This window comes from Propithecus coquereli, unplaced genomic scaffold (genome assembly GCF_000956105.1).
Source record: "Propithecus coquereli isolate 6110/MARCELLA unplaced genomic scaffold, Pcoq_1.0 Scaffold295, whole genome shotgun sequence".
NCBI lineage: Eukaryota > Metazoa > Chordata > Mammalia > Primates > Indriidae > Propithecus > Propithecus coquereli.
In genome coordinates, this window is record NW_012148563.1 from 3,286,690 (window position 1) to 3,314,571 (window position 27,882).

General features: G+C 44.9%; 1 protein-coding gene across 4 annotated transcripts in view; it reads left to right on the plus strand.

Annotated features, from left to right (window-relative positions):
• The window catches only part of LRRFIP1 (leucine rich repeat (in FLII) interacting protein 1), a 144,955-nt gene that overhangs the window by 77,638 nt on the left and 39,435 nt on the right, over nt 1-27,882 (plus strand). The window contains exons 3-8 of one of the 4 annotated variants that reach the window (XM_012648842.1): nt 5,809-5,826; nt 9,058-9,105; nt 11,016-11,060; nt 11,624-11,674; nt 13,926-13,964; nt 18,047-18,106. The exons of the other annotated variants lie outside the window; for them this stretch is intronic. Coding sequence (XP_012504296.1) covers nt 5,809-5,826; nt 9,058-9,105; nt 11,016-11,060; nt 11,624-11,674; nt 13,926-13,964; nt 18,047-18,106 — 261 coding nt within the window. The remainder of the gene's footprint in view (nt 1-5,808; nt 5,827-9,057; nt 9,106-11,015; nt 11,061-11,623; nt 11,675-13,925; nt 13,965-18,046; nt 18,107-27,882) is intronic. 4 annotated transcript variants of the gene reach the window in all.

Here is a 27,882-nt window from a genome sequence, read left to right on the forward strand (position 1 = left end):
GGCCAGCCTCTGGCTGAGGGGGGCCCAGAGCGCTGGGCTGAACTTCAAGGTCCAACTATCGAACTAGAATTAGGTCCTTCGAATTTAAATGGGCAAGAAGAATAGATTAGTAATTTTTAAACTGACCAAATTGTTTCATTGGTAGATATTTCCCCGAAGGCTTTTACGGTAGGTTTCGGGACCCCCGAGGCCTGCGTGATGCAGAGAAGAGAGGAAACATCATGGATGAAGTAGCCGGGGAGCAGCCCCCCGCCCCGGAATGTGGGCGGTGAATGTGGACGCACCTGTTTCCATCCTCTCGAGCTGGACCCAGAGGTCGTTTCTGGCAGCACGAGGGCTCTTCAACTCGGGGTGGGTCCGTGACCGCAAAGGCGGGAGGCCTCGCCCCTGCCGGTTCACGTTCTCCACCCACACCTGGCCCCAGCCGAAAGGGCCTCTCTTGTTAGAAAGATGTGAATTTATTGTGCTGGGCAGAAGTCACCAGCTGCCTTCCCCAGGGCTGGTTTTCATACACAGGTTCTCGTCTGGCTCTCATGGTGACATTTAAGAAGTCAAACCAGTTTTTAAAATTTGTGAGATTTGAGATAAAAATCTGAATCTCCAGTTTCCCATAAGACCATTGCCGATTCTGCCATGATCCCAACAAGGACAAAGCCGGTCACATTCCCTGTAGGGACAAGGCCCCGGCCGCCAGCCTGAGGTACCCGTTGCCCTTCCTGCCTGGGGAGTTTGCCACTCCACATGGAAATACGTGGGCAGAGGAGGGGGCAGTGTCACCTGCCTTGGGAGCCATCCTGACACCGAGCAGCCCCCGCACACTCAAGCTCTGCTCCATGTAGCACTGCTGGAGGCCACCAAGTGGAATACTTCTTTTGTTCTGATCTGGTTTTCTAAAATATGAATTTTAAACGACAAGATACCGATTGCTTTTCAAACTGCACTTTCTCTGTAGACTATTTCTGTTCATATGTCAGTAGACACTTCAGGCTCATCGTGTGCCGGCCACTGCTAGCCCCTTCCATCTGTTCTAGAAGCCACACCGTGGCAGGGCAGGACAGGAGTTAGTCCCAGAGGCAGCGGCTACCGCTTCTCAGGCTGCATGGCTGCCTCGTTCTGCAGGGCTCGTGGCTGGCGCCGGAGCTCCGAGGCGCATCTGGTTTTAATCTGCCTCCCCTGGTTCCCCAATAGGGACACGGTCTTTATTATTATTATTATTAAGGTCATAGAAGAGTTGTGAGAAGAATTTCCTCAGATAATTTGCTGTTCTGCCAGATTCTGCCATGCTTGATTGGATTTAAGTCCCCCGCCCTGCTGGTGGTTTCTGTGGGGCCGTGTCCTCAGTCCTGTGGGAGTGGCCAAGCCGAGGGAAGGGTGGAGGGGTGCTGTGAGTGGGGCCTCCTTCGGTTTCCATGCGGTATTAGCCGCCATCCCGTCATTCATCTCAAGGGCAGCGTAAGGGAAAGTTGCTTTCACCGAGAATACAAATGTAAGATTTCTACAAAATCAAGGTGAGAATGTATTATATAGCATACCTGTCTTCCAAATTATACATTTAGATAAAATACATTCTATCCTTAATTAGGGGTAGAATTGATTTAAATAAATACATGATGATATTAGCAGCTTGTTACAGAGTTCTTGGGAAAAAGTTGTTGGTTTAGAAAATAAAAATTGAGATGAATGAAGCCACAAAATCATCTATTCAAACAGCTTCCTTTAAAAGCAAAGCATCCCTTTCTTCCTTTGAGCAAAAGGAGTCCTCTCCTGTTGCATTTTAATTCTACAGCATAGGAGTAATCTGTTGATGAACTCCTGCATCTCAGTTGCAATATATCAAGCCAGGCCCAGGGAAGCCCCCACTGCACACACAGGAGAAAGAAGCCAGGCCCAGGGCAGCTGGAGGGCTGCGCTGAGATTCACACCCGGGTCCCTGACTTGCAGAGCCCACGCCCCATCCAGAGCAGCCCTCAGGTATTCGACACCTGCTGACTAGCGTGGGCTTTGCAGAGAAACTCCAATTAAATCCTGGGAAATCTGGTTTAAAGTACCACAGTCATACAAACATACAAGTGTCATTTGGTGAGTAGATCGCATTACAATTTTGAAATCGTTCATCCCAGGGCATGTTTCCCTTCTATCGTAAAGACATTTCAGTGGTTCCCAGGGATCAAAACGCTTTGTCCTGATGCAAGTTCCGAGGAACGTCCGCCACGACAACGGTTTGCTGATTTCGGTCTGCGCTCTCAGACAGGGCTGTACTGAGACAGGACCAGGAGGAAAGTTGCCGGGAACGTGGCCAACATTCCCCGCAAAAAACCGGGTCCCTTTGGTAGAATTGTAAGGGATAAGAAAATAATAGAGAAAAATGGAAAATAAAAGAAATAAAAGTACACAGAGACAAAGATATAGTTTTATAAGTTTATGAAGATTATAGGCAAAGCGGGATCTCAGGGGGCCTAGACCTTCTCCGTGGGTCTCAAAAAGCCCCGAATGAGGTCTTACATGGTAACTTACAGGGAATAGTGATTAATTGCCAGGGGTAACAGATTTACGTAACAACAGGTAGTTCCTCTCAGGTTAACAGATTTTCAAAAGGCTTCTACAGATCCTTTAACTAATTCTATCTACGTGAACAAATGGTTAGAAAATCTTTCAAAGATTAACTTCTAAGTTCTAAGGTAAGTTTATCACTTAACAGAGGGGTTAAACAGAGATATGTTGGCTCCATATTTATTAGGTTATTGTGAATGGAGACAGGCAGTCTGGACTGTTTAAACGAGAGCTTTGCTTATAGCCATTTGGGCAGCTGTCTATTCCGGGGGGCACTCCATTGTCAGCTCTCAGCCTGTAGTTTTTAACAGATTCGCTTTGCTTTACAAAGCAAATCCAAACCTTTAGGTCTGAGAAACGCAGCGCCTCGTGGGATACAGCCGCTACTGTCTTTCAGAGACACCCTTCCTTCCGGGTGCAACAGCATTTGAAATGCAAACCAACACGTTCACATGTTCCTTCAGGGCAAAGCCCTGAAAAACTCCTAAGACAAATCCTGTCTGCAAACACATCTATATTAATTCATGGAGCAACAGAAAGCGTGGTGTCCCTTGAGAGAAAGCAGATTTGGCAAACGTCGCCTTTTCCAGCTATCCTCTGTGGATCAGCCTCGTCACTGAGGTTTCTGCGCAGGCTGTGATGACGTGAAGGTGTCCGAGCACGGCGGCAGACTCCTGCCTGGGTCGAGTCGCGTGACTGGTGACCCCACACTCCTTTCCGGTGTGTGAAATGAGGGCCCTGGAAGGCAGGGGACACGTCAGGGAGGGGGCAGAGAAATGAATGTGACCAAGACAGCAAGTGGGACACTGGCCAAGGCAGCTCGAGGTGGGAAAAGCCACGTTTGTGGAAGCAGAGGACAGGTGTGGCAGGCAAGGGCTGCCTTGGGAGGTGAGAGCTGGGTGGAGGAGACGTCCTGGCTCGGCCACTGTCCTTTTTCTGGTCCAGCCAACCCAGCAGCTCTCACTCATAAAAGGGACAATTTGACCATTATAAATTTAGGATCTTTGACATACAACAGCATTACTATTTATGTCTGCTCCTGTATAAACAGGTATTTGAAAGATTTAAAATAACGTAGATGTATATTTTGTGACTAATCAGAGAGGACCAGGCAGGGTGGACATCCCAGAGCCCCTGCCAGGTCGCAGCACTGGGCTTCGGTACTGTCACAGTCTGTGAGGGGCATTTTCCCAAATTTTACAGGTGAAGAAAATGAGCCTTATAGAGGTTAAGACAGTTTTCCCAGAAGCTGAGAAAATGGCCCAGCCAGGTTTAAGTCCAGATCTGACTGACTGCAAAGCTTGTGGTCTTCCCAGCACACCCCGCCTCTGCCTTGAAGTCAATTCTGTAATAAGCAATAAAAACAAACAAAACAGAAGATGAAATGGGTGTGTTGACCATGGGGTTAAGGTTGGCACCAGCTTGCCGGCACCCACAGCAAAGGGGGAAGTAGACCGGGCCACGTAATCCTAGTCATTTTCCAAGTGCAAACATGCCTCGAAAACCAAGGTTCTCCTTGGTGCTGAATTCAAGGCACAGAATATCAAAAATAAAATGGACAATTTTGTCAGCAAGAGTTTTACAGAAAACACTGAAGCAGTAGCTATTCACCTAGCTGTCCCTTGATTTGACCCCCATCCAGGGGCGGGGAAGTGCACACGTGTGCGCGCCCACGACCATCTGTGTGTGCGTCTAGAGGGAAGAGTGAGTCCGGCTAACGGGCTCGGAGCTTGCAGGATTTAGGAAGGTGTGCCGACAGCACCTCCCCCGGCCTCTGCATATCACATCTCTGGGCCTGGCTGTTGCGAGAACCAGCTGACGCAGTCTGAAGTCGTACAACCTGATACCTGGGGCGCTGGCATTTTAAGTTGTTGATTAAGGGGAAATGAATACCCTTTGGAAGACCAGTGTTTAACTGGTAGGGCTGATATTTTGGTGTAAAAATTGAGAGCTACAATCCCTGTTTTCATCTGGGTAGCGAGCCTTCCCACCTGCACACGGGTGTTTCTGAGCGGCCGAGGGTTTTTTCTGAGCAGGAAGACGCGGTGAGAACACTGGGGAGGGCGGAAGCTGGTGACTGGGGCCGGGATCCCCCGGGGAGGACGTGCAGAGCGTGCAGGGAGGAGAGACAGCAGAGACAGCAGTGTGGGGAGGACCCCGCAGTCTGTCACCACGCCTGGGAGGGCAGCAAACTGGCTGCCTGTGTGTCTGATACAGGCGGGCTCCAGCCCACCCTGAGCTCTCCTTAATGATTCTTTTCAGCAGTTGCACGTGGTGAGGACCGACTGGACTCCAGCTTATGTTAGCTGTGCTCTGGGGGCTGTTTAAAAGGATATGAGCTCCTTTTTAGGGGAAAATTATATGTAGATCTTCTTTGGGGAATCCAGGTGAACCTTGAACTTCATTAGAAGAACCTACCGCACTAGAAAACAGTGCGGATCAGGGTGCATCTCCTTCATTGCTGTTGACTGGGGAACATTTTGGTCGGAGGTGCTGTGTCTGTTATCATCACAGCATTGACTGTGTTCACCTGAGCTCCCCCATATATGACTCGAAACGCTAAATCTAGTCTTACAGTTTTGGCAGGGCCTTGAACAGTGCCTGACACAAATGTTTTGTTGAATGAATGAATGAAAATGAGTAGATACCTCAGCCTTGCCTAGTGATTACTACAAAATTAGAAAACTCTGAAGCAAACTCATGTGTCAATGTCTGATAGTAACTTCTTTTTTACTATTTCAGTGATATTCTAATGGTCGCTCTGTTTAGCTGGCATTTTCCTCGTGTTCTGTATGTGTCGGCATAAATCAGAACATCAAAGCCTCTTTTTTCATTATTTGTGAATTTGACCGGTTGACTTTCCAATTAAGTTTCTGTACTTTCTGGTTAAACTTTTACTATAGTAGTATGAGAAGAAATTTCAAATTAAAGATGGAGAAGTGTTTTTTCCCTTTTATGGTACTAGGTTATACAAATTTCTGCATTAGAACGACAGCAGGATTGTGGTAGAGATTCATGTGGGTATACCCGTATTTCTCCAGTATATCCAAAGTGGAACGTGAAGTAAGTAATGAATCTACTAATTCTTTCAGTGGGACCACAGACACTATTTCATGCACATTTTACCAGTATTCACTGTTTCTTTCCCAGTATGGCTTTTATTCATATTTCTATTTATAGAACCTTTCTTTCTGATGTTTCTGCTTCTTTAATTGGATGTTATATTTCTTCCCCTTTTTCTTTTGTTCTTTTCTATAGATCTATCAGGTCCAAAAGGTAGGCTCTTCCTTCTTTATTTTGTAATTTGCATGGACTAATTTTTCTTTGCCAAGGGCCTGGGCACCTTTCAGAAATAACGCCTTGCATTGGAGAGACGCAGAAGCTCTGACTCTCGTTTCACTGCCTTGTGTGCGAATTTGTTTGAACGAGAACGCTAGGTCCCCGCTCCAGCCCCAGGAAAAGCCACAGCCAGACACATTCCTGTGTACTGAATGCCTTTCCCGTCTCCATTTTCCTCAAGATGATAGAAAATTGTTTCCTTGAGAAAAAAACTAAGAAACAAAATCATGTTTCAGAATTTAAGGAGCCTTTTGAAATCATATATTGAAAGAAAAAGATAATTTTCTTATAAAACGTTTAAAATATCAATGCAAATTACCACCTATTGAGAGATGATTAGATATTGATTTACAATAAAAACGAGTAAGAAAGACAGAGACATAGCAATGAAATAAACCTGCCCTCCATCCCTAATACTCAGAGTTTCCAAACTAACGCGCATCCCCATTTCCTAGTACTGTGTAGAGTCGGCTGAGGTTTAGCAATGAATACACCAAGCAGGCCGGGCTCAGAAAAGAGAGAGAAAGAGCAAGTCGATGACTCATGGTTCAGCAGTAATAAGGTCAAGAGAGAGCGGTTCCCTGCGAATTTACAGAATTTGCATACAAGCGAGTCTTGCCCATAAATGCTTTTAGTTTGTTACTGATGACATCTGTAATAGTTTCTTTTTATGAATTTTAGTTTCTAGATAAAATACAACTGTGTTATTCTCTTAGAGCAGCTAAGAAGATGAGAATAAGGTCAGTCACTCTCCGAGGGCAGAGCGCGCAGGCCCTCTCAGCACCCTGTCGGGACATGTGACAGCCTGGTGTGCTGGCTTCCTGCGCCGGCCACAGAGCCGTATGGCCTTCCCTTCCGCCTCCTTCACTCTGCCGAACGCCTGTCCTGACGAGTGCAAAGAAATGAGTGACGTAGACGCCAGAATCTCTGCACCTGTTAGTGTTTCTAGGGCCCAAGTTTTGAAATGGATCCTGAAGCCCGAGTCCCTGTCATCCCCAGTGTGGACAAGCCCCGGCAGGTCAGAGGCAAGGCTGGGGCCCGCGCTGTCGTCCCAAACCTAGAAAAGGGGCCCCGTCCAGTCCTTTCCGCTCGCAGCCACCCCCGGCCTGTGTTAGGTCACTGTCATTTTCCCTCCACAAACGCACCAGGGACGCAAGGTGAGAACCTGGTCAGGAAGGGCGTGTGCCCAGTGCACGTCCGCAGCAGAAGCGCAGTGCTCAGCGTTGTCACGCAGGTGTGCCCAGGGGACGGGAAGGCTTTCTTCAGCACGGAGATTTATGCAGAGGAAAAGGAGGCAGGCAGTCAGCCTTCCTCCCCGCCCAGCTGGCTGCTTTGTGTAATGGTTTCTCTTGAGTCAAAGCTGTTTCTGAAAGTCAAGCACCTTTTGCTCTGGCGTGGCTCGTGCTTCTGTCTGCATGACTCACCGGCTGATCGCAGTGGTTTACGTTGGGAATATTTTGCACTTTCTGGACTTTGCCGTGCGGGTGCGGGTGGCTAACATGGGAACTACTAGCAAATGGCGCTGGCTGTCTCCACGGGTGTCGTCCCCGCCTGGAGTGACGTGGAAATGCAGCTGAGGCTACGGTAGCTACCGACAAGGCTGCCTGTGAACGAGGTGGAAGATTTTGAATACTTGTTCTTATTTTTATCATGAAAAGAGCAATAAATAATGTGCAGTATTTTATATAGGTATATAACGGGGCAAAAAGAAAAATATGAAAATAGAAAAACTGATAATACAGATTTCTTTTGGAATTTAAATGAGTTTATTGTGAATTTATATAGCCTCTCCCCCCTCCTTTTAAAAAACCTATTTTTCTTCTATGTTTGAAGTTAAGCCATGAGATAAAGGCGGGGTGGTGGCATCACGTGTTACAGGGAAAAAGCTGGAACTGGGCAGGAGCCAACGTTAACTGAACGCAGTAGCTTTCAGCTGATGCATTTCACTGAAATTGAAGTTAAAACACGACTTTGGGAAGTGCTCGCTTTTATTTCCTTTACGAATTTAAGGAAATAACTTACTGAAAAAGATGTGGCTCATCTACTTTTTGTGTTAGAGTTCAGTGTTGAATTTGTAAAAGCATTGGTAAATGCTCCCTCCTAATTTTTCTTCTTCCAACTTTCTACTTACCGCCATCTCTAAGAGTGGGAGGAGACCATCGGAGGGCTGTAGATTTTAAATCTGGCTGCCCTTCAAAACGAAACTAAACCAAACCGAGCAGCAGCATGTTTTGGTTATTGTAAAACAGTGTCAAAAACTGCCTTGTACTTCTAGCATCCACTTTTTCTTCTGATTATAAGATTTTAATATGTAAAGAGAAAACTCACATCTGTGTTATATGATATGGAGGTTTGGCAGGTTGTTTCTTGATTTTCTAATTGGAAATTGAAGAAAAAGTAAGGAGAAAAGCAAAACCCCATTATTTGGGACTGTAACCTGGGTCCCCACCTAACTTTGGGGCTACTGTATGTAGCGACGGTAACAGGCTCCCTGAGTCTGTTTTTCTAATTCCAACTTGGCCCGTTATGGTTTAGACCAACACCATAAACACGTGGAGGTATTACCTACAGTAAGCTCCAAACGTAATTTGCAGGTCTGAGTATTTTTCTTCCCGTACAAAGACCTCTTCTGTAGGCTATGGTCATCTTTCTGCCCATGGCATGCTCTAAAGATGCCAAAGCGTGTGAATCCCCATGGGCCTAGATTCAGCGTAGACACCAGGCAGCTGGGACAAGTGTACTAGACATGAAGGGGTCAGCACAGAGTTCCCCCATCCTCTGGGTGTCCTCGTTCCTGATGTATTAATAGCAACACGGGGATGCCTCTGAGCTTTTGCTGCTCCCAAACAGTGTTTTATTCCTTCGTATTCCTTTTGCTTTGAAGGCATGAACAGCTTCACAGAGGGGCTTGAAATGCTGCTGGTCTCGACTTACCTGCTGGGGCGGAGGGGCCGGGGTGGGGGGTCTCTCTTCACAGCTCACAACCTGCACGGGCTGGGCGGGCGGCGGCTTTCTCTGCAGAACTCGAGCGTGTTCCTGACTGCTCTGCTCTGGCATGTCACCCTCACTGCGCGGCTTGGGCGGCGATTTAGAAATGCATGTCAGAACGGTTTCTTAGACAATTACTATTTCCCTTCTTGCCTAATTTTCTTTCCCTTCTGTCTGTAGAAATATTATGGGCTGGATTCAAAATGGGGTGACATCGAGCAGTGGATGGTAGGCCTCAAATACAATTTTAAGACTTAAATGGTTTATAATTTAATTCTTATGCAGTTTAATTATGTAGATAGATTCCTATTGCACCATAATTTAATACCGAGAGATTTTCTTCCGGGGATTTCTGCATCTGGTCTCTGATTGTTTACATCCCCAAATGAGCCTGCTTAGAAACGCTGGGCCAGGCGTTTTGCCTGTTCAGTAGCCACCGACTGCTGATGCCTCTGGGCCGGCAGTCTGTGGGTCTCCACTGCCACGGCCTCCCTGCACTCCGTGGGCGGAGGGCTGTCCACGGGGACTCAGCCTGGGCGCGTGTCCCCGGTTTGAGAACTTCTGGTGAATGTGCCCGTTACCACCACGGCTCACCAAGTCTGGCCAGAGCCCAAGAGGTGCGTTATTCTGCGTTTCCTTCTTTCGTGATGCCACCAGCTGGCCTCACCCCCATCCGACTTCATCTGCACTTGCTGTCGGGCCCCTCCTCATCCTGTCCGCTGTGCCTGCTGAAACCACTGCTCTTTGGTGAGAAAATTCCTTTACCTTCTCAACCTGTTTCCTCGAACCACCCTCTACCTTCCTAAGTCAGGTGAGAGCCAGCTCACCCCTAGTGATACAGGAGTCCCTCTGGCCCTCCTGGGAGGCTGCCGCGCCCACAGAGGGAGGCTCTGGAAGGGGAGCATTCCATGTGCCTTGCACTGGTCCGAGACAGCATGGCCACACTCGGGAATCCGTTGGCCTGAGTCATTCTTCCTTCTCCTGGCCCTGTTGCTTTGCTGCTGCCCTCGTAAATATCATCACATGCTTTTAGCATTTGAGAGCCTGGCCAGGGAGGAAATGCCCTGCTAAATGTTCCTTAGACATGAAATAATCAAATGAAAATGTAAAATTATCTCCTAACATCTTAGATACTGTGTATAATATAAAAGAGACTAGTTCTTCAAATATAATGAATACACACTTCCTCTATTGAAAAAATGATTAAATCTAACCTGTGTTGTAAACCGTCATTTTAGGCTTGCATGGCACAGGCAGATGTATTTTAACCAACTCTTAAGACGCAGTTAAAAGATGCATCATTGTTTTATATACCACTGAGAAAGAAAGAAAATGTTAATTATAATTGTGAGCAACTTCGATTATAGGATATACCCCCCCAACTTCAGAGATGTCCAAGCATGAAAAGCTGTGTGTGCCTTGGAATCCACAACGTATAGTAGATAGGGTGATCTTTATTGGATCTTTTGTGGGATTTATCTTCTGATTCCCAAGGAGAGAGAGTAAGGTTGTGAACATAAAAGAAAAAGTAGGTTGACTTAAATGGACCAGATTATAGGGGTTAAGAAAAAAATTAAGACCCAGACCAGGCACAGTGGCTAACACCTGTAATCCTAGCACTTTGGGAGGCCGAGGCAGGAGGCTCACTTGAGGCCAGGAGTTCAAGACCAGCCTGGGCAATGTAGCAAGACCCCATCTCCACAAAAAAAAAAAATTAGCGGGGTGTGGTGGTGCACACCTCTAGTCCCAGCTACTTGCTAAGGGAGGAGGATTGCTTGAGCCCAGGAGTTTGAGGTTGCTGTGAGCTATGATCATGCCACTGCACTCCAGCCCATACAACAGAGTACGACCCTGTCTCAAAAAAAAAAAAAATTAAGACTCAGGTTCTGCCCCAACACACATCGTTTTTAAGGCAAAATGAAATATGCCAATTATTTGTGTGCTTAAGAACCTCCCCCTTTTATTATTTTCCAGTGGTTTGATTAAAGCCTTTAAACGAAAACAAGACATATGTTTATTTGACATTTAGGTCAGAAATGCTGTATTATGTTGCAATGGGACTATCTTGGCTTTTGTAAAGCACCTCTGCTATGTCCGTCTCTAACCTTTTCAAACTGTTTCCTCCATTGTTTCGGTAGGAAGACAGTGAGCGCTACTCGCGTAGATCCCGAAGAAACACATCGGTTAGTACTGTGCTTGTTGCTTCCTAGGCAATGTGATCGAAGTCTCATTTGTACTTTAGTGCCTGAAATATATATATCATCTCATATCATCATCTCTTAATGTTTATGAAATAAATTAATTAATACTGACATTACTTAAACACAGACTATGAACTTGGCTATTAGCGTGTTGACCTAAATTTGGTAAGGAGAGTGTATTTGAGAAATTTGTAAGTATTAATATATTTATGACAATTTTAGTGCTTTTTTTGCTATTGGTTATGTATATATAATTTGCATAGTAATACACACTGAGGCTGTGTATTTTTACCTGTGAAGTAAATAATACCACCTTAATGAAATTAGTTTAAATCCATATTATTCATAAATAGTCCTACGACAACAGAGGCGCAAGTAGTCCATGTTGTCAAGGACCTTGCCTTGTGACCGCTGAGATGTTCGGAGGCGGCTGGCCCACCCACTGCCGTGGTGTCGGACCAGCACGCCCTCTGTGACTTGGACGTTGGTGTCTTTGTGTATGTTATATTGTCACTTCACGGTTGTTTCATCCTTTCTTTTAATAGGCTTCTGACGAAGATGAGCGCATGTCAGTGGGTAGTCGCGGAAGCCTGAGGGTCAGTAACCACGATGAGTTTGCATGGCACGGTGTGTGGTCTGAGTCCTTTGCTTTTCCATCCCTGCATTCCAACTTCTCATCCGTCGTCCCTGTAGTCCGATAGTCAGTACCTAACTGACGGGATGCTCGTTTAAAATCTAATCAGTAGGAGATGCTTCTCTGCTGTTGTGAACAGATTATTAATACACATAGGCACTTTGGTTGTTTCTTTCTCCCGAAAGCGGAAGTCATCGTTTTTCTGTATTGGTCCGCGTCAAAACTACCGGAACGTTCGTTAACACGGTTGTGTCAGGGTTGCTGGGATGGTAAGCAGGAGTAATGAATAGTCTCCAAGCAGCCACTTCATTTTACGGAGGGACTACACAGAGCCGAAGGCCTGTTTTTCATTGTTGTGACAGTTAAATCATAATCACTCCTGACTTATGTATAAGCACTAAGTTTGTGTTTAACTTGGCTGTTTATAACAATAAAATGACCAGGCGACACATCGTCTTTGTGCTGTTAAAACGACTCTGTTGTTGTCACTGTCCTTGCAGTGCCAACAGCAGATCCGTAGCCATTTTGCCAGAAAGTTACCGTTCCAATGTGCAGCCGATTGAAGTGCCATCGTGCTATTTGGAACTTTCTCCTGAGACGGCGTAGCCTCCGTGGTGCGGTTGTCCCTTCCTCACGGGCCCTCTGGCACGGCTCATTCTAGAGGAGGAAGATTTACGTAAGGAAAGTATAATAAATGCAAAGCTCAGTTTACAAAATCTGTAGACAAGGTGCAGACATGACAGCTGCTGAGCAGGCCCAGGAGAAGGTCGAGTCCTTGAAACCTGTACCGAAAACACCGTTTCAAGGATGAGGGGGAGTGGCCAGGTGAGGCGAGGGCTCAGATTTAACCTCATGGGGGACGACGGTGACATTGATGAGAACTTTTGATGGAAATGTTGATTAATATGGTTTCAAGAGAGAACAGGAAGAGAGAGATTGAGACAGAATCCAAAACTCTGTATCAAAAAGTATCGTCTTCAGAGCTATGATCCTCCTGAAACCGTGCGTGAGATTTTGTGTGCACTTACGGTTTTCTGGGAAAAGAATGTTCACTTTCTTAAGGTTCTTTGGGGTTTCCTGGACCCAAAGAATTTATTGCAATATTAACGAGTATGTTGAGGTTACGCCAACATTCATCTCATTTTCAATGATTTTAACCAGAAATGAGTTTAATTTCTTTGTTGGACACTGTTCTTTGCCAGGACATCACGTATATTTGGTTTAAGGTATGAAATTCCATGTAGGAGGTCCAAAGTTAGGATGCTGAATAAGAGGAGGAGAAAGTAGGTGGCATTTTCATTTTCAGCTACGTAGTTTGCTACACGGCTCTTTCTCATGATTTACTTGCTCTAAAGAAATAGACTTTCTTTAAAAACCACCAAACTTGAGAACTTGGACTCTGGAGATGAGAGTCAAACCTCCTAATTTTTATAGACGCAGAACAAGCCCAGAGCAGCCAAGAGGCCTGCTCAGGGTCGCGGTGCTCAGTGACAAGGCCAGTGCCGCTGCACAGGGGCCCGCGGGCTGTGCGTCCTGCCTGGGCTGCGTTGCCCCCTCTCTGTGTGTGCCGCTTGCTGCAGCCGAGCAAGGCACCCGACCCCCGCTGAAAGGAATTGCGTCTCGCTATATCTCTGTGCATGGTCAGTTTGTTCTGCTTTCACGTATTTTAATATTCTGAAATCTTTACTTTGTAAAGTCCTGCTATAAGATCATATTTTTTATTTTTTCCCTGTCAAAACACAGGCCTTCTTCATTCAAAGATGATAAACCCTAAAAAAGGTGGTGGGTGGGATTTTACTATCCTGGTGTTTGTATGGATGGTCCTCTCAGAAAATCTAGATTTTGGATATCATAAGTTTTTAACTTTCCTTTATTTAAAAAATGACGGTGATATATCTGTTACCCTTTTCCCTAATATAATCAGAATGTAAGTAAGATACAGAGGAGGAAGTAAGCTTTCTTGTACTGTTTCACATTTCACAAATTATAGGAACCTTTGCCCTGGTAGTTTTAGTTAATGTTACTGGATTTTATGGTAGCTATCATTCTACTGTAACTCTTTTTGTAAATAGACATGTGATCCTAAAGGTTATGGAAAAGTGCCTTTGTTAAGATTTTGAAGATTGCTTGTTTTTCTGTTTTATTTAGCTTTTTAATTCATTTTTGGCAACTCTCTTTTCTGTTGTTTTCCTCTCCCATCCTTGTTCTGACAGTCGCAGCCCGACTTGGAGTACGGGGGTCCCTACGCCTGGGTGAGATGTTCAGATAAACTTTGCCGTGTGACCTTAACCGTGTGGTGTGACTGCTAATGACCTATGGCGTTTCCACTGATTTCATGAATGCTTTTCTAAAAACCCAAGTACATCTGTGTCCCTCTGCCAGTCTTTGCCTGGGGGGCCGTGATGTCGGGAGGGCAGGCTCACCCTCTGGAGTGCACAGTCTTCCTGCAGGGCCTTCTGGGTGCAGCCCTGTCTTCCTGGCCCCGGCACTGGTGCATGAAACTCCCTCACCAGATGGTGCGTGAGCACCAGCTGTTTGCCACACCTTGAGTAGCAGCTGTGCATACCAAGATGAAAAAGATAGTGTCTGCTCTCAAGGAACTCAGATCAAGAATTCCTGATGCCTCAAAATCTCCTTCAAAAGACTAAACGTGAAGTCATTTTACCTAATGGAAAATCCATTATTTTCTAATCTGTGTCCATTCAAATTAAATGCATGATCTGGCTCTTTTGCCAGAAAGTACTTTTTGAGGAAAGACTCCAGTTCCAGGAAGAAAAACAAAGGGTTTAGATTTAAATTCAGAATTACTATTCGTATGTCCCGTCTATGAGAGTTTCCATGTCTTAACGCTTCCTGAAAACCTGTAAAATTTACACCTGAAAGAAGAAAAATTTCTCACCAGAAAGCACAGTTCAGCCTTAAAGTGATTTGGTACTGAAGTTATTAGAGCAGATTATACACTGCTTCACATTAAGGACTTTACGTAAAAGCATTTCGTGTTTCATTTATTCCATTGCGTTTCAAAATTATTCAGCAAATTCTTTTACCTTACGTGTGCATAGCGTATGTGGCGCTCTGAGCCTGCTGTGGGGCCGCTGTTCTGCGCTCAGCAGTGGAGAGCGGAGGCCGGAGCGAACCCCGCTAAGCCACTGCAGCCCGCCTGGCGAGGTTCGGATTTGCCGAGGGCAGTGGAAAGCACAGAGACCTGTAATCAGATTCAGAAAGTGCCCTTCACAAAATGCCTTACTTATCCACGAGCACTTCCGAAGTCGTGCTGGTAGATGACAGCATTTCTGTGACACTAACTGCAGCGACTCCGCTGTTCTTTAAGGAATTCAGTGTATTAGCACTGTGTCTCTAGATTATTACTCTTTTTATTTTAAGCTCAAAGTAAATTTTGTTCAAGGGCTAGTCCCTGATGTATATGTTAGCAATGGTCAGGAACACATTTTGGATTTTGTTTTTATTTCAAGTCTCATTATTTTAAAAATTGAATGCATCAGGTATTGCACTCAAGAGTTTTGATTTTTGCCCTTCTTGTATTTTTTCCTATCTCTAACGCCCTTTAAATGTGATCTTTCTTTCGACTCATGTGGAAAAATAGACATTAACATTAATTTAAAAAGTGGACACTTGACTTTCGCATGGTCACGTGGGAAGTTCACCTATGCCTTGGTTAACACTGCATGGTGGTCGTTAGCATTAGCACTCAGACTAATCACGAGTTACCATTAGAATAACTGGCTTTGTTAGGGCATTTACTCTTGTATCTTATCCTAAATTAGAAAATGCTAATTCATGAATGTCCTCTTTATTTTGTTCTCTCTTCTAGCAGTGTTTCTCAGTGTTAATGTGTGTAAGATTTACCTGGAGCGCTTGTTAAAATTCCTACTCCTGGGCCCTACCTCTAGGTATTCTGATTTCCTAGGTGAGGGCCCATGCTCCTAATCAGCATGCCAGGTGAGGCAGGAGCATCACTTGAGCCCAGGAGTCTGAGGTCACAGCGAGCTGTGATTGTGCCACTGCACTGCAGCCTGGTCGAAAGAGTTAGACTTTGTCTCTTTAAAAAAAAAAGGAAGCATACTAGGTGACCATGATGCAGGTAGTCTGCAGACTGCCCCCCAAAACACAGCCTGGTAGCGTAGAACCATTAAAGTGAACAAGCATGTGTACCACGTAAAGCCACACAGTACAGTGTTGTAAAAAGAATTCTATAGCGCAGAGCTAGGTAAACATGAAGTTAATATGCTGTCTATGGACTTCTTATTCAAATGTTGTTGTGGTTTATTGTCATCTCTCCTTCCATTATGCCACGTAGAAACAGCCCCACCCATCTAAATACAACACGTGGAAACACAAGAGGAGAAAGTCAGTGGTGTTCTTGAAGAAGGTCAAAGTACTTTTCACTGTGGAGATACAGTCAACAAGACACATTCTAGGAACATAGTCTGGGAATACATTCCCTATGACAGAATCCCATTTCCACAGCCCGGGGTGGATGTTCCACAAAGCCTGCAAAGCAGGAGTTTTTCCTGCATTTTCATGGAAGGCTAGAAGAGAAATGGTGACGAAGGAGGGGGTGCGTTTGCCCTCCCAGCTGTTGCTGCAGGCCGAGTTGGAGGATGGAAAGACCAAAAGGAAGAATTCTTCCAAAGCAGTCTGCATTTTATAAGCAACAATGAAAAACCAGAGGGCTTATTTATATATTTTTCTTCCTCATTTATTAGTAAAGGAAAAGTCATCTAAAATTGAAAGATGTTAGCCTTCATTATTATATTAATTTTTTTCCAGAAACTAGTTTCTGAAGAGATAACCAGGGAATAAAGGTGAGGTCTGAAATACACAAGTCCTGACATGGATTTTCATGTCAAATCATCTTGTCGGTGAAGACACGAAAGGAAATGAGGCTAAGTAAATCTCCTGCCAATCTCCAGAGGTTTTTACTATGAAGTTTATTTCAGAAATGTTTTAACGTTACTCATAGAGTTCTCTAATTTAATGTGGAAGGATTTCTACATTTTGTTTCAAAACTTTAAATTCATTGATTTTTTTTTGAGTTGTAGCAAAGGTAAATATGTAGTCTTATAGTCAAGGTTTCATGAAACTGGATTTATAATCTATCTGGAAATTCAGTTATTTATTCTGTGTTGATGCCATGGCTGCCAAATATGTGCTAAACATCACCCCCGACAAGAAACTATGTCCCGTAGCTCCTGCGTGCTGGGCACCCTCCACGTGTGTTCGCATACCCGTCCCGTCGGCACACGCTTCACCAGGGCCCTGTGCTAGGTGCTTGCAATCTCATTTTCATCGCGTTTAGTCCTCACAGTGGCCTTGTAAAGCATATGTTCTTACGCACATTTTTACTGCAGAGGAAGTGGAGGTTCAAGTGGGCTAAATAACTCGCTTAAGGTCACATGACAGTTTGGAATTTGGACACGAGTCCATGACCTAATGGCATCCCCTTCCATTTTTACCAGTTACGTAGACTGCTTCTCCTTTTTCTGTCTCGAGAGATGGTTTTGTCTCCAGTGCTTGACAGCTCTTGCCTTGCTTGGATCGGCAGAGATTTCCTTGAAGATTAATTAGGGCACTTTTAGAAAGCCCATGCTTGGGCTTAGGGGACCTTGGGCTGAGAACTGAGAAGAGAGGGAAGGTAGGCATGCACTGAACATAATTGTTCTCCTTCATTCTGGAGGACGAATTATGAAATCATTTAAATATGTCCTTGGATTTCATTTTGAAAAACAAAATAGGAAGACTGGATGAATGAAAACCCGCTATAGAGGACATACCCCACGATGAACATTTTTTCCACGATGAACTTTTGCATTTATGGATCGAATAGAAACCATTTCTGAATCTTCTGAATATAGCTTCACGGTGGGCCATGATTTTCAAGGACTTACCCTGGACCAGGAACTGAAAACACATTGACTCAGGCCGAGTCGCTGCCTGCGGGGCAGGGATGGTACGCGGCCTGCTCAGAAGCGAAATGTCCGTGACACCGTCATAAAACAGGAAAGGAGAAAACTTCGGGGAGAGCAGCTGCCCCAGGACACGTGTCCACCCCGCGGGAGGGACTGGGTGCTACCTAAAGACCCAGAGTGACATGTGACAGGAAGCCTACTGACTGTGCTGTTTTCGGTGGAGGGGAGGGCAGGCCTGCAGGCAGTCTGGGGGCTGCTGGGGTTGGCACTGTCCCGCCTGCTTGTCATTCACATGCTCACTAAGAAAGCTCACTTCATGCTCGGCTGCCCCTTCCTTGCTGATTTGTGCCTGTGTCTTCATTTGTGTGCTGACGTCAGTTATTCTCTTTTCTTCGTTGAAACAGACAAATGGTTATGATGGAGAATTACACGGACCACAGTCCCTGCAAAGAAGATCTAGCAGGGTTAGTATAGTAAATTTGCATGGCACGAAATTCAGACAGGCTGCTTTAAAGCTTCTAAAACCTATTGCTAAGTTTAGCTTCTTTGCTTTTTTTTTAATGTTCTGATGGGGCTGTCTTTTTTTCCTAGCGCATGATAGAATGGAAGATGTTTTTCATCTAGTAAACGTTCTCAGAATGTTAGTATTCAAACATTCCTAGAATGTTAATCTGACATTCTGAACGTTAGTGTAAGAGATACTGATAAGAATCTCTAAGTTTAAACAGATCTAAAATTAAAGATTAGCTCTGTCATTGTTTTATTGCCCCAGGTGTCTGTGTATAGTGTGCATATTAAGTATGTCCAGCTTTCAGAAATACTAAATCCAGTGTTTTCTCAGTTCTTCACTCATCTCTCATTTGTAATCTCATTGAATGTTTGTCTTAAAGACACATACACAACAGTCCGTATTTTCCTGGAGAGGAAGTGGAAGAGAACTGAACACTAACTCTTGGAAGGCTCACAGCCGAGGGGTGGCGGGCAGGAGAGGGGCCCGAGGAGAAGAGCAGAGCCCTGCTCCAGAGAGAGAGAGAGGGAGGGAGGGAACCACGCCAGTGGCGGGGGCGTCAGGGGCCTTTGGATTTATGAAGAAGGAGGTCATTGGGGATTTTAAAAGGTTAAACTGGAACATTTTAATTAAGCTTCTTGATCTGCTACAGGTCCAGTCTACGTTAAATGATCTAAAATCTTCCTGTTCTTACTGCTTCATTTTTTTCTTTTAGTAATACATTTTACTGATTGTGTAAAATAGTATTTCTTTTAGGTGATCTGAATTATTTTATGTTAAGATATTTTATATATGTACACACATACATATATATACACACACATATATATATACTTAAATTGTATTTTTAGGCTTCTAATGGGTGACCACCTCCCACCTCCCTCCTACCCCAGCCCAGTCTTAGCTTCCTAGAACTGGCTGATCAGGTTTTTACTTTCTTATTCCTATCAGGATTGCATATGCTTTTATTATATTTCACCCAAGCTCTTCTCATTCCAGACTTTGAAAAAACAAGTTTAAGGGCTAGGTCCTCCTACTGGTGTTGCTTTTTACATGGACGTCCTTTAACTTCCCCCAGCGCTGCTATGCTTCTCTTTAAGGCGATACAGCATTCCAGAGGTAGGAACATTCAGCTCACCATTCTGTGCACACTGGCTGTTGACAGTTTTGCTAACCATGCTCAGCATTCCTGCAGACTGCTCAGCACTAGCATTACAGGACAAGAACTGCAGTTATTTTCGGATGGCCTCTCAACCGCTCATTGGAATTTTATTGACTAGTTTGCAAGTTACCTAAATGCGTTACCATAATTGATCACAAAAAAATCATAGTTTAGAGTTGGAAGTTACTTTAGAAATTCTTTATTCCAACTTCTACCTAATATTAATTCTTCTCTAGAATATCCCTAATATGTAGTTGGCAACATGTTTGTGGCAGTGTGCTTTATGATTTGGTTAAGATTTAAGTAACACCTCTATAAATCAAATACAAAAGGACCTGTTTATAAAACTGTTCACCACTGAATATAATTGGCTATAAAATTGATTTAATAAATAATCAGAAAGTATAATGATTGAAGAACAAAATAATGTACATCTTAGGCAGCATCATGTGTGGGAAGATCCCAGAGCAGAAAACTCCAGAGACGGTGTGAGGAGGAGCTTGGAGGAAAGATTGGATGGGAATGAGAAATTTCATGGATACAGGAAAATACCTGTTGGTGGGAAGGAATAAAAGGACAAGACTGACGTGAGAGTTGGAAATATCTGTTTCCTGTCTCAGGAACCCAGCGTCTCCGTAGCAGAACTGATCATTTTGATTGCCATCTCCTGCCTCCATTTGTAGCTCCCACACATGGCACCTCTCCCTCCACATCCTTGGTTGACTCCACTCCAGACACCATAAAGACAGCCTGCAGGGCGGTTCCTTGGATAATGGCTCTCACCTGGACAGGTGGGAGCAGGCTCTCTCAGACTCCGCCTGCCTTCCTGGAGCTTCAGGGCTGAGCTGTCACCTTCAGATGGGCTGGGCTGAAGGAAAATCAAAAATTTTGCAATAAGCAGAATTTTAGTTACTTAAGGAGATATGTAGTGAGGACAGGTCAGACTTGGAGGTTATAGACGGTCTGGCATGAGATTTAGTAAGTAATTATAAGTAGTACTAGAGACATGAAATTGTGAAAAGCAGTGATAGATAAACCCATGGCGTCACTGAGACCTGACACTGAAATATAAAATACAGCTTAGAATCTCCATTTGTTAAGAATTTCTGCTGTAACACTTGTCTCGATTCTAGATAGATCAACATTCCTGGGGTGCTAATACTGGCTTGGTTGTGTTAGCTCATAGTTGCCTTTTGAATGGGCCAGGCAGTGCTCTTGGAACAGCAAGGAGGTGCTCACCATTAAAATGTCTTCTTCTTTGGTGCTCAGAATTCCAGCTACGGTGGCGACGGCAGATTCTCTACTTTGTCATCATCCAGGGAGGAGAAGTTGGTTGGTTTCCATTTAAATCTTTCATATCCTGTCTTCAGAAACTACAGGTTTTGTAGCATGCAATCTTGTATGTGTGAATTCAACTCTACTTTTCTCTTCTAATGTCTATTTTATGAATTATTGTTTTGTTAAAGTAAATTTTTGAGCAGTGGTTAACATTAGTTATTTCATACAGACTTACTTCTGTCTTCTGCATTTGACTATGCCAGCTTGAGTACGAACTGTGGTATTCAGCTGGCTACGGTGAAAGGACGTGTTTTGTGTATATCTCCTAATTGGAATTAATCAAAAGGAAAAAAGAATGAGAGGAATGCCTTGGTGTTCCTTCCTAGAGAGTTTCTGAAAACAGAATTATAAATACTTTGTAGGGTTCATGCAATCTTGGTATCTGTTTCTCAGGGATGGACCAGACTTGGAATGAAAATCAAATCTAATCCAAATCCAGATGTCTACACAATAGAGTTCTTTCCCATACTTTAAGAACATACATCAATCTTGATATAATTTCTGTTCTTTAAGAGCCCTAAAATATCTGAGGCTTGTTTGTCCTAGTTAAGGTTCATATTCGCTCAGCATAATTAGGGAACTAGTCTCAGTAAGAAGAAAACTGAATGGGCCCTGGGGTCACAGAGATAAGCAGGAGAGATAGGTGCTCTCACAGCACGCACTTCTAGAACAGAAGACAGAACACCGCACGGGATGCTAGGGCAGCCGTGAACAGGTCAGTAGAAAAGATGCTAGGGAGACACAATTTTGCCAGAAAGAGTCATAACAAAGAATGTGAACTAAACCTGAAAGAATAAATAGGAAAATAAAAGCCCAAGAAGAATAAATAGGAACTAACCAGGTAGAGCCTAGAGGGGAAGCTCTTTAAGAATAAGGAGACCACGGAGCAGAGCAAAGGCAGTGAACCCGGAGAACTCCTGGGAGAGGCTCTGCTTGGCTGAGCACAGGGCAGTGTCTGACCCCGGACAACCGCCCCCCCTCTGAAATCCAGAAAAAGTCAGATATCCGTGCAGTGCCTCTTCTGTTTCCTTTACTCCCACCCCCACCATGTACCCTTTGACCTTGTTAAAATGCTTCTGGAAGAAATAGCTGGACCTCCTTCCATCCCCTGCTCTCCACACCCCAGTCCCGTTTCCCCGCGGGGCTTCCTTTCTTGCTGGGGCTCCGCCCCCTCCCCTGCCCCAGTCTTTTAACTCCAGGTCCCCGCCCCTCTCCCCCACCTCCGACAGGCCTCGTTCGGCCCCCTCATGCCAAAGGGGGCTCTGGAAGGTGCGGGCAGCTCCCTCTCCCCTGCGGCTTGTCCACTTTCCAAACTCCTGCTGCCTCCCAGACCCTGTTATGGTTAATACTCCGTCCCTCACCCAAGCCGATGACCTTCCTGCCCCCCAGTGGTGAGTTTTGACCAAATGGATATAAGACGAGCTGTAAGCACTGAGGTATTGGGTTATAGCACTTTGAAAAAGAGCTTGTGTATTTTCTTGATTCACGGGGAGATTGTGCTATTGCAGAGAGCACTTAGTCATTAAGAAAACTTTATTTCCTCCTCGCTTTTGACAAGCTGAGATGCTTGCTCTAAAACAGAAGATGGTGATAGATACCTACTGCTCAGATAAAAATTATTCACCCAAGTTCGGCTTGTATTGACTCATGAATTCATTTAAGAGAAATACCCCACCTCCAAAGGGTTAAATGCCGAAATGAGAGCTGGCCCATTCCAACATAAAAGACATCAGAACTCTTTCCCTGAGGCCACGTGTCCCCGTCATCGTGCTGCCTAAAGTCTCATTTTACTCACCGCCCCCCCAGCATCTTCCTGGTCGTCATGCTCTGGAGGTGCCTGTCTGTTCCTGTACAACACACCAGCTCTTTAATTTTATTTAAATATAATAATGGAGAATTATCAATGTAAACGTGGTACTTACCACCCTTCAGAATAACTTTTCAAGTGTGTTAGGTCTGCCAGAAGCAAACCCTGGACATGACAGTGTGGCGTTGAGTGGGGGCCGTGGGCACTTTCTCCCACGCGGCTGGGGGCCCTCGTGCCGTCTCCCACAGCAGGGTTGACCAAGCAACATCTACACAGCGCATTCTCTCCACCAGCCGGAACAAGTTCCAACATTCGTGTTAAATGGTAAAAGCTTCTCCCTGTGCACCCCAGAATTCCACCTACCTCTGCTTCGGGTCACTTTGACGTGGCCTGTTCAAGGGATCGGAACGAGAGGCGCAAGGCAGGGGACCTTGAAGAGTCATCTTAAGGTGCTGTCAAGTTACGTACATAGAACTACTTCACCTTCGAGGACTGCGCTGTTCTTGTGTGCTTAGAATACTCTAGACAAATCAGAAGCAACTAGCTTCCCCTTCAAGGATCCCTTAATTTGAGTAAAACGTTTATTGGGGGAAGCCATTAATTTATATAGTAGTGTTCCCCAGAAATGTTGTCTACACTGTGGGTCTCAGAATCGTGCTGCTAGTTTATTGCAACTTCTGTGAATCCTGAACACGTATTCATTATAAATACTAACCAGGGGGCCAAGCAGGAGGTCATCCCCGACGAAGTGTTTTATTACGTAAAATAGAGGGTGATATCACTGAAAATTCTTCGTTTTGAGTTTTTCCCACAAAACTTTACAAATTAGAACTCGAATTACAGAGACTTTCAAAACCTCCACGGTCTTGCTGTTGTCAGTTAAAATCTGTGTTTCTCTGTGTGTAGACTCAAAAATCCTGATTTGGTCTCATCTAATAGTTTTGTCAGTTAACTGGCTGGACCATCTCTATTTCCTTCTGATCGTCTGTCTTCCTCTCCCCAATAAGTGCATGCCCTTTACTGTTTTTGTTGTAAACGTTTGTTGTGTCTGAACTGACAGTGCTGATGTTCCTTTGAATGACACGAGGGTGTGAGCCTCTGCCCTCCCTCCTGCCTGTTTGCTCTGGTTACAGGGACTCTGCTGCTCCAACCTTGGGCTTCCCAGTGGTGGCCTTGTGCCCTGTGTGTCCTGACTGGAAACTGAGTCTGCCTCCTTTTCACGTCACTTCTTCCCTCCTGCTCTTTCCTTCTGTGCATCCTTTAATTGCAGATTAAACTTAGTGGGTACTTTAGCCTTTTCTAGATGAAGTCAAAAGAGCAGAGCTCAATAAGTGTTTTATTCATAATTGGCTTGACTAGTTTGCTAAGACTTCTCTAAATCTTTTTTTAAAAAGTATCTAAAATATTTAGGACCTGATGTACAAAAAAGGAATTTAGGAAAGGAGAGTTTTATTAAATGTGTATTTTCAAAAACTCAGGTCCAAAATAATTGGTCTCCTGGGTCTCTCCTCCTCTTCCAGCAATTGTTCCCCATTTCGGGTTTCATTTGTTTTTTTAAAAATATTTTTCTCTTATAAATGTGTCCAGGAAGCAATTTGGAAGGTTTTTGTGCATAATCTGACTCCTTCGTCTTTGGGACGAGGACAGAACAGTGCTGTTTCCCTGGCGCTCTCTCTGCTCTGTTTCCTGTTTTTATAAAGGCGGCATCCAGGTCGAGCCCCGAGCTGCTCGCCATTTTAGCTTTAGGTAGACACGTCCATTCTAACACGAGGAAGCCGTGTCAGAGCTCCAAGTACAGGTCATGTTTTGGAGGTTGAATTGTCATCTCCTGAGCATGCAGACTGGAATCGCTGAGTGACCCAGCGCCCAGCCACGCACCTTCCCTGACTCGCTGGCCATGCCCTGGGCCTTGGGCCTGTGAACGGGTCAAGACTCTGGTCAAGATTCTGTTCCGTGGCTGAGTCTGTGCACACTGGTGAGCGCCTTTGAATTGCAGCACGTCCCCTCCCGGGCACTGCCTCGCTGGCACTCGTCCTAGACTTGGGCTCCCCTTTGGCGAGGAGGGGACACGCAGGGCACACGGCAGCAGGTGTGGGAGTGCCAGGCCGACCCCGGATCCAGCCCCACGGCTCCAGCCCCACGGCTCCCTGTCGTGTCCTGGATGTGGCTGGGAGCCTGCAGAGAAGTGAATACACTCTCTGCCGCTCTCTTCACAGGTGGAGATTATGCACTAAATACCCCGAAGTGCTTTGTTAACCTCCGCATCTGAGTTGTCCCTTTTGTTGCTGCTGTTGGTGGTGTTGACCTTGTTACCGTTCTGTGTCATTCCCCGGCCCTTTCGTCCAGGAATGCCTGAAAAGAAATGACTAGAAAGTAATCATATTTCAAAGATGCTGGCATTTACTATTTCAAAATTAAAAATCATCTCATATTTATCTTGTAAAGTTGTGGGTTTGCATCTGTCAGATTAACTGACAACGCGGTGCCTTTTAACTGTTGCACAGTGACTCCGCTGTCATGGTAACCGAAAGCGCCATGGTGGCCTCATTGCTTATTATTTGCTGATGTTTTTCCAAGGCATCTAAAACCTGCCGTTTGCTTCCGTCCTGCAGCCCTCGCGTCTGCACCGCGCGGCACGGCCTGCGGGGAGCTACCGGGTGCGTGCGCCCCACCCAGCACCCCACCACGCATGCGCGCCGCCCCACTTCGCACCTTTGCTCGGAGCTTACGCGTGTTGGTGGCGGCTGTCAGTCCCTTTGGCCAGATCTGGGTTTTATCTCTCTTCGGGGCTGATAAAGCTGTCAGCTGCCCCAGCGTCTGGGATAGGATTGTTAGGATTGTTAGGAATGGAACCAGGGCCACCGTTTGCTTTACCTGTTAGCAGAGAGCAAGCCGGCTTTTTAATGTGTTGGTAACCCGGACACATGCTCATCCATGTCACTATAGTTCTTTGCAAATTCCGTGTTCTGAATATGGGTACTTAAGCTATGTAGGAAGCAAACTAAATACTCAAAGTAGCCACACTGTATTGTCAAGAACTTTCTAAATTTCCACCAGATTGTATGCTTATGAATTAGATATATATAAATGGCTGAGCAAACCAGTGTGTCCTCAGGGGAAAACAGGGAAAATTTAAGTTCCTTTGAACTGGGCAAAGTTTGACATCGTCACTTCCGTACTGTAAGCTCCTGTTTATCCACAGCGATTAATTACGTAATATTTTCAAGCTAACCAAATACTCTGTTTTCTACTAAGCAACTTTTAAAGAGTTATAAAATATTCCTCATTAAAACTGTAATTAACATAGTTGAATACTTTATTTCAAAGTCACTTCACATGAGATTAATTTTTTAAACATCATGTATGAGGATGCCATGACAGAATTTAGGATGTTTGAATTATGTGTTCATTTCAAATCTGGATTAGCAAGTTTTAACTTAGCATGGAATGTTTTTCAAGATAATAGAGATTAAATGGCACACAGGTTGACAGCAACTAAAACTTCTCTCTCGTTTGATTTTTGCACGTTCCTTGTGCTCCACGGCTCTTTGGAGAAGAGCTAGAAACAGTGGCTTTGAGCCTCCCTGCATGATAGTTTTGAGGACATGCTCCTGGCACGTGTCAATTTTTCTTAGCTTATGTTTTCAGTGTTTTCTACATACTCTTGGAGAAAGGAAGGCGCCATCCTGACAATCTGTTTTGGTCACAGGCGTCTGCATTTGACGAGAGCAGCCTTGGCAGGGCCCAGTGGAGCAGGGCCAGCGGTTCCCGTGCTGTAAGGCGCTCTCTGCGCTTCCCGCTTTCCCCTGTCCCGCATGGCCCTGGGGATGCTCGCGGGGCAGGGTCCAGCATGGGAGATGACTGATGTCACAGGGAGGAAATACCGTCTCGTCTCCATTTTCTGTTGTAATAAATGCTATGGATAACATGCCTCGTGAAACCTCTGGTTGTTAGTTTAATGTTTTCACTCACCGCTGAGGTCAAAGGGAAACTAACCTGAATTGAGTTCCCTCTGCTGTCGTCCCCTGTAACACGCTGACCGTACTAACAAGTAGCGATGTGCTCTTAAAGTAGTAAAAGGAGAAAAAAAGGAATTTGACGGGCCACAAGTTGTTTTCATCTCTGAATAATGGAGGAAGATGAACAAATTTAAAGACTTGAAATATTACACATATTTCATTTCCTTCAAAAAATTTTTTTGTCTTTTCACCTCTTCAAAGGATTTGAAATGATAGGCTTGGCTATCAGAATAACGGTGTAGTGGGTACAATAAATATTTGTGAATGAATGAATGAGCAAAGTAATAAAATAGAAAAGTGGAGAGGGTCTGTGGAAGTGAGGAGGTGAATTGCCTGTCCTGAGGACCTGTGGAACCGGCGGGTTCGGTCCCGATTTGTGCTCCCCAGCGGTAGCTGCACCTGCGCTCGGAGGCTCCTCCCCAATCCCGTAACAATGCGTTCAAGCCCCACCTGAAATACGGGGGTTTACTAAGAAGTACTTGAAATGCTTTTATAATTTTGCGTTTGAAATTAATTGGCTACCTAATTAATTAAGTCCATTTTTGTGATTTACTATGCTATTTGTCCAACCATCATGGATATTCACAAATTCTTACGAGGTAAGCCAATCTAACCTACAGTTTTCTTTAAAATATAATTTTTATGAATATTAATCTAATACTCCGTTGACATAGCACTGGTTTTTGTTGACATCTAATTGAATATCAATTTTTATATTGCAGAAATTGTTTAATGTAGAAGAGCCCACTATACTAAATATTTTCCCCAGTTCTTGAGCATTTTTGCAGGCTGTTAGAAAGCTCGACTGTGCCTACAGGCTGAGATAGCCCTGCCTGCAATATGGCGGATAAAGTGCAATAAATGATCTTCTTTTGTCAGGAAAGAGGGAGCATACTAATTCTTCAAGACAATTTTTCCCAAGCACTAGGTGGTCTTCTGGTGGCCTAAGTAGAACTTCTAGGGTCTAGCAGGATGGAGGGCTCATCTATGCTCTGTAAATACTACCGTGTCACCTTTGAGGTGAACTTCTAGAGCCACCAGCCCTTAGATCCTTGGCCCTCATTGCTCTTTTGTGAGCAGTGATTTCTGTGCTTCCAGCCTCCCTCGGGAACTGCCTGGGGCTGATGGCTTTGGCAGAATTGTGGAAATGAAAGGTCATCTCATCCTGGCAGCACAAAGGCCTAAAATAGGACTGGTAAGCTCTGCTGTCGGCAAAAACTTAGCATGGTGAGTGAGAGGGAAGGGACACAGAGGTTCCTGAGCTCCTGACCTCGTCCATCTTTTCCCTGAACCCTCACAGTTCCCCTCCAAGTGCATACTCAGTTTCTTACGTTTCAGGGTGTGCCTTGGGAGAAAGCCTCCCCAGTTCTTGGTCCAGCTTATGGGGAGGCTGCGGCTCAGGCATC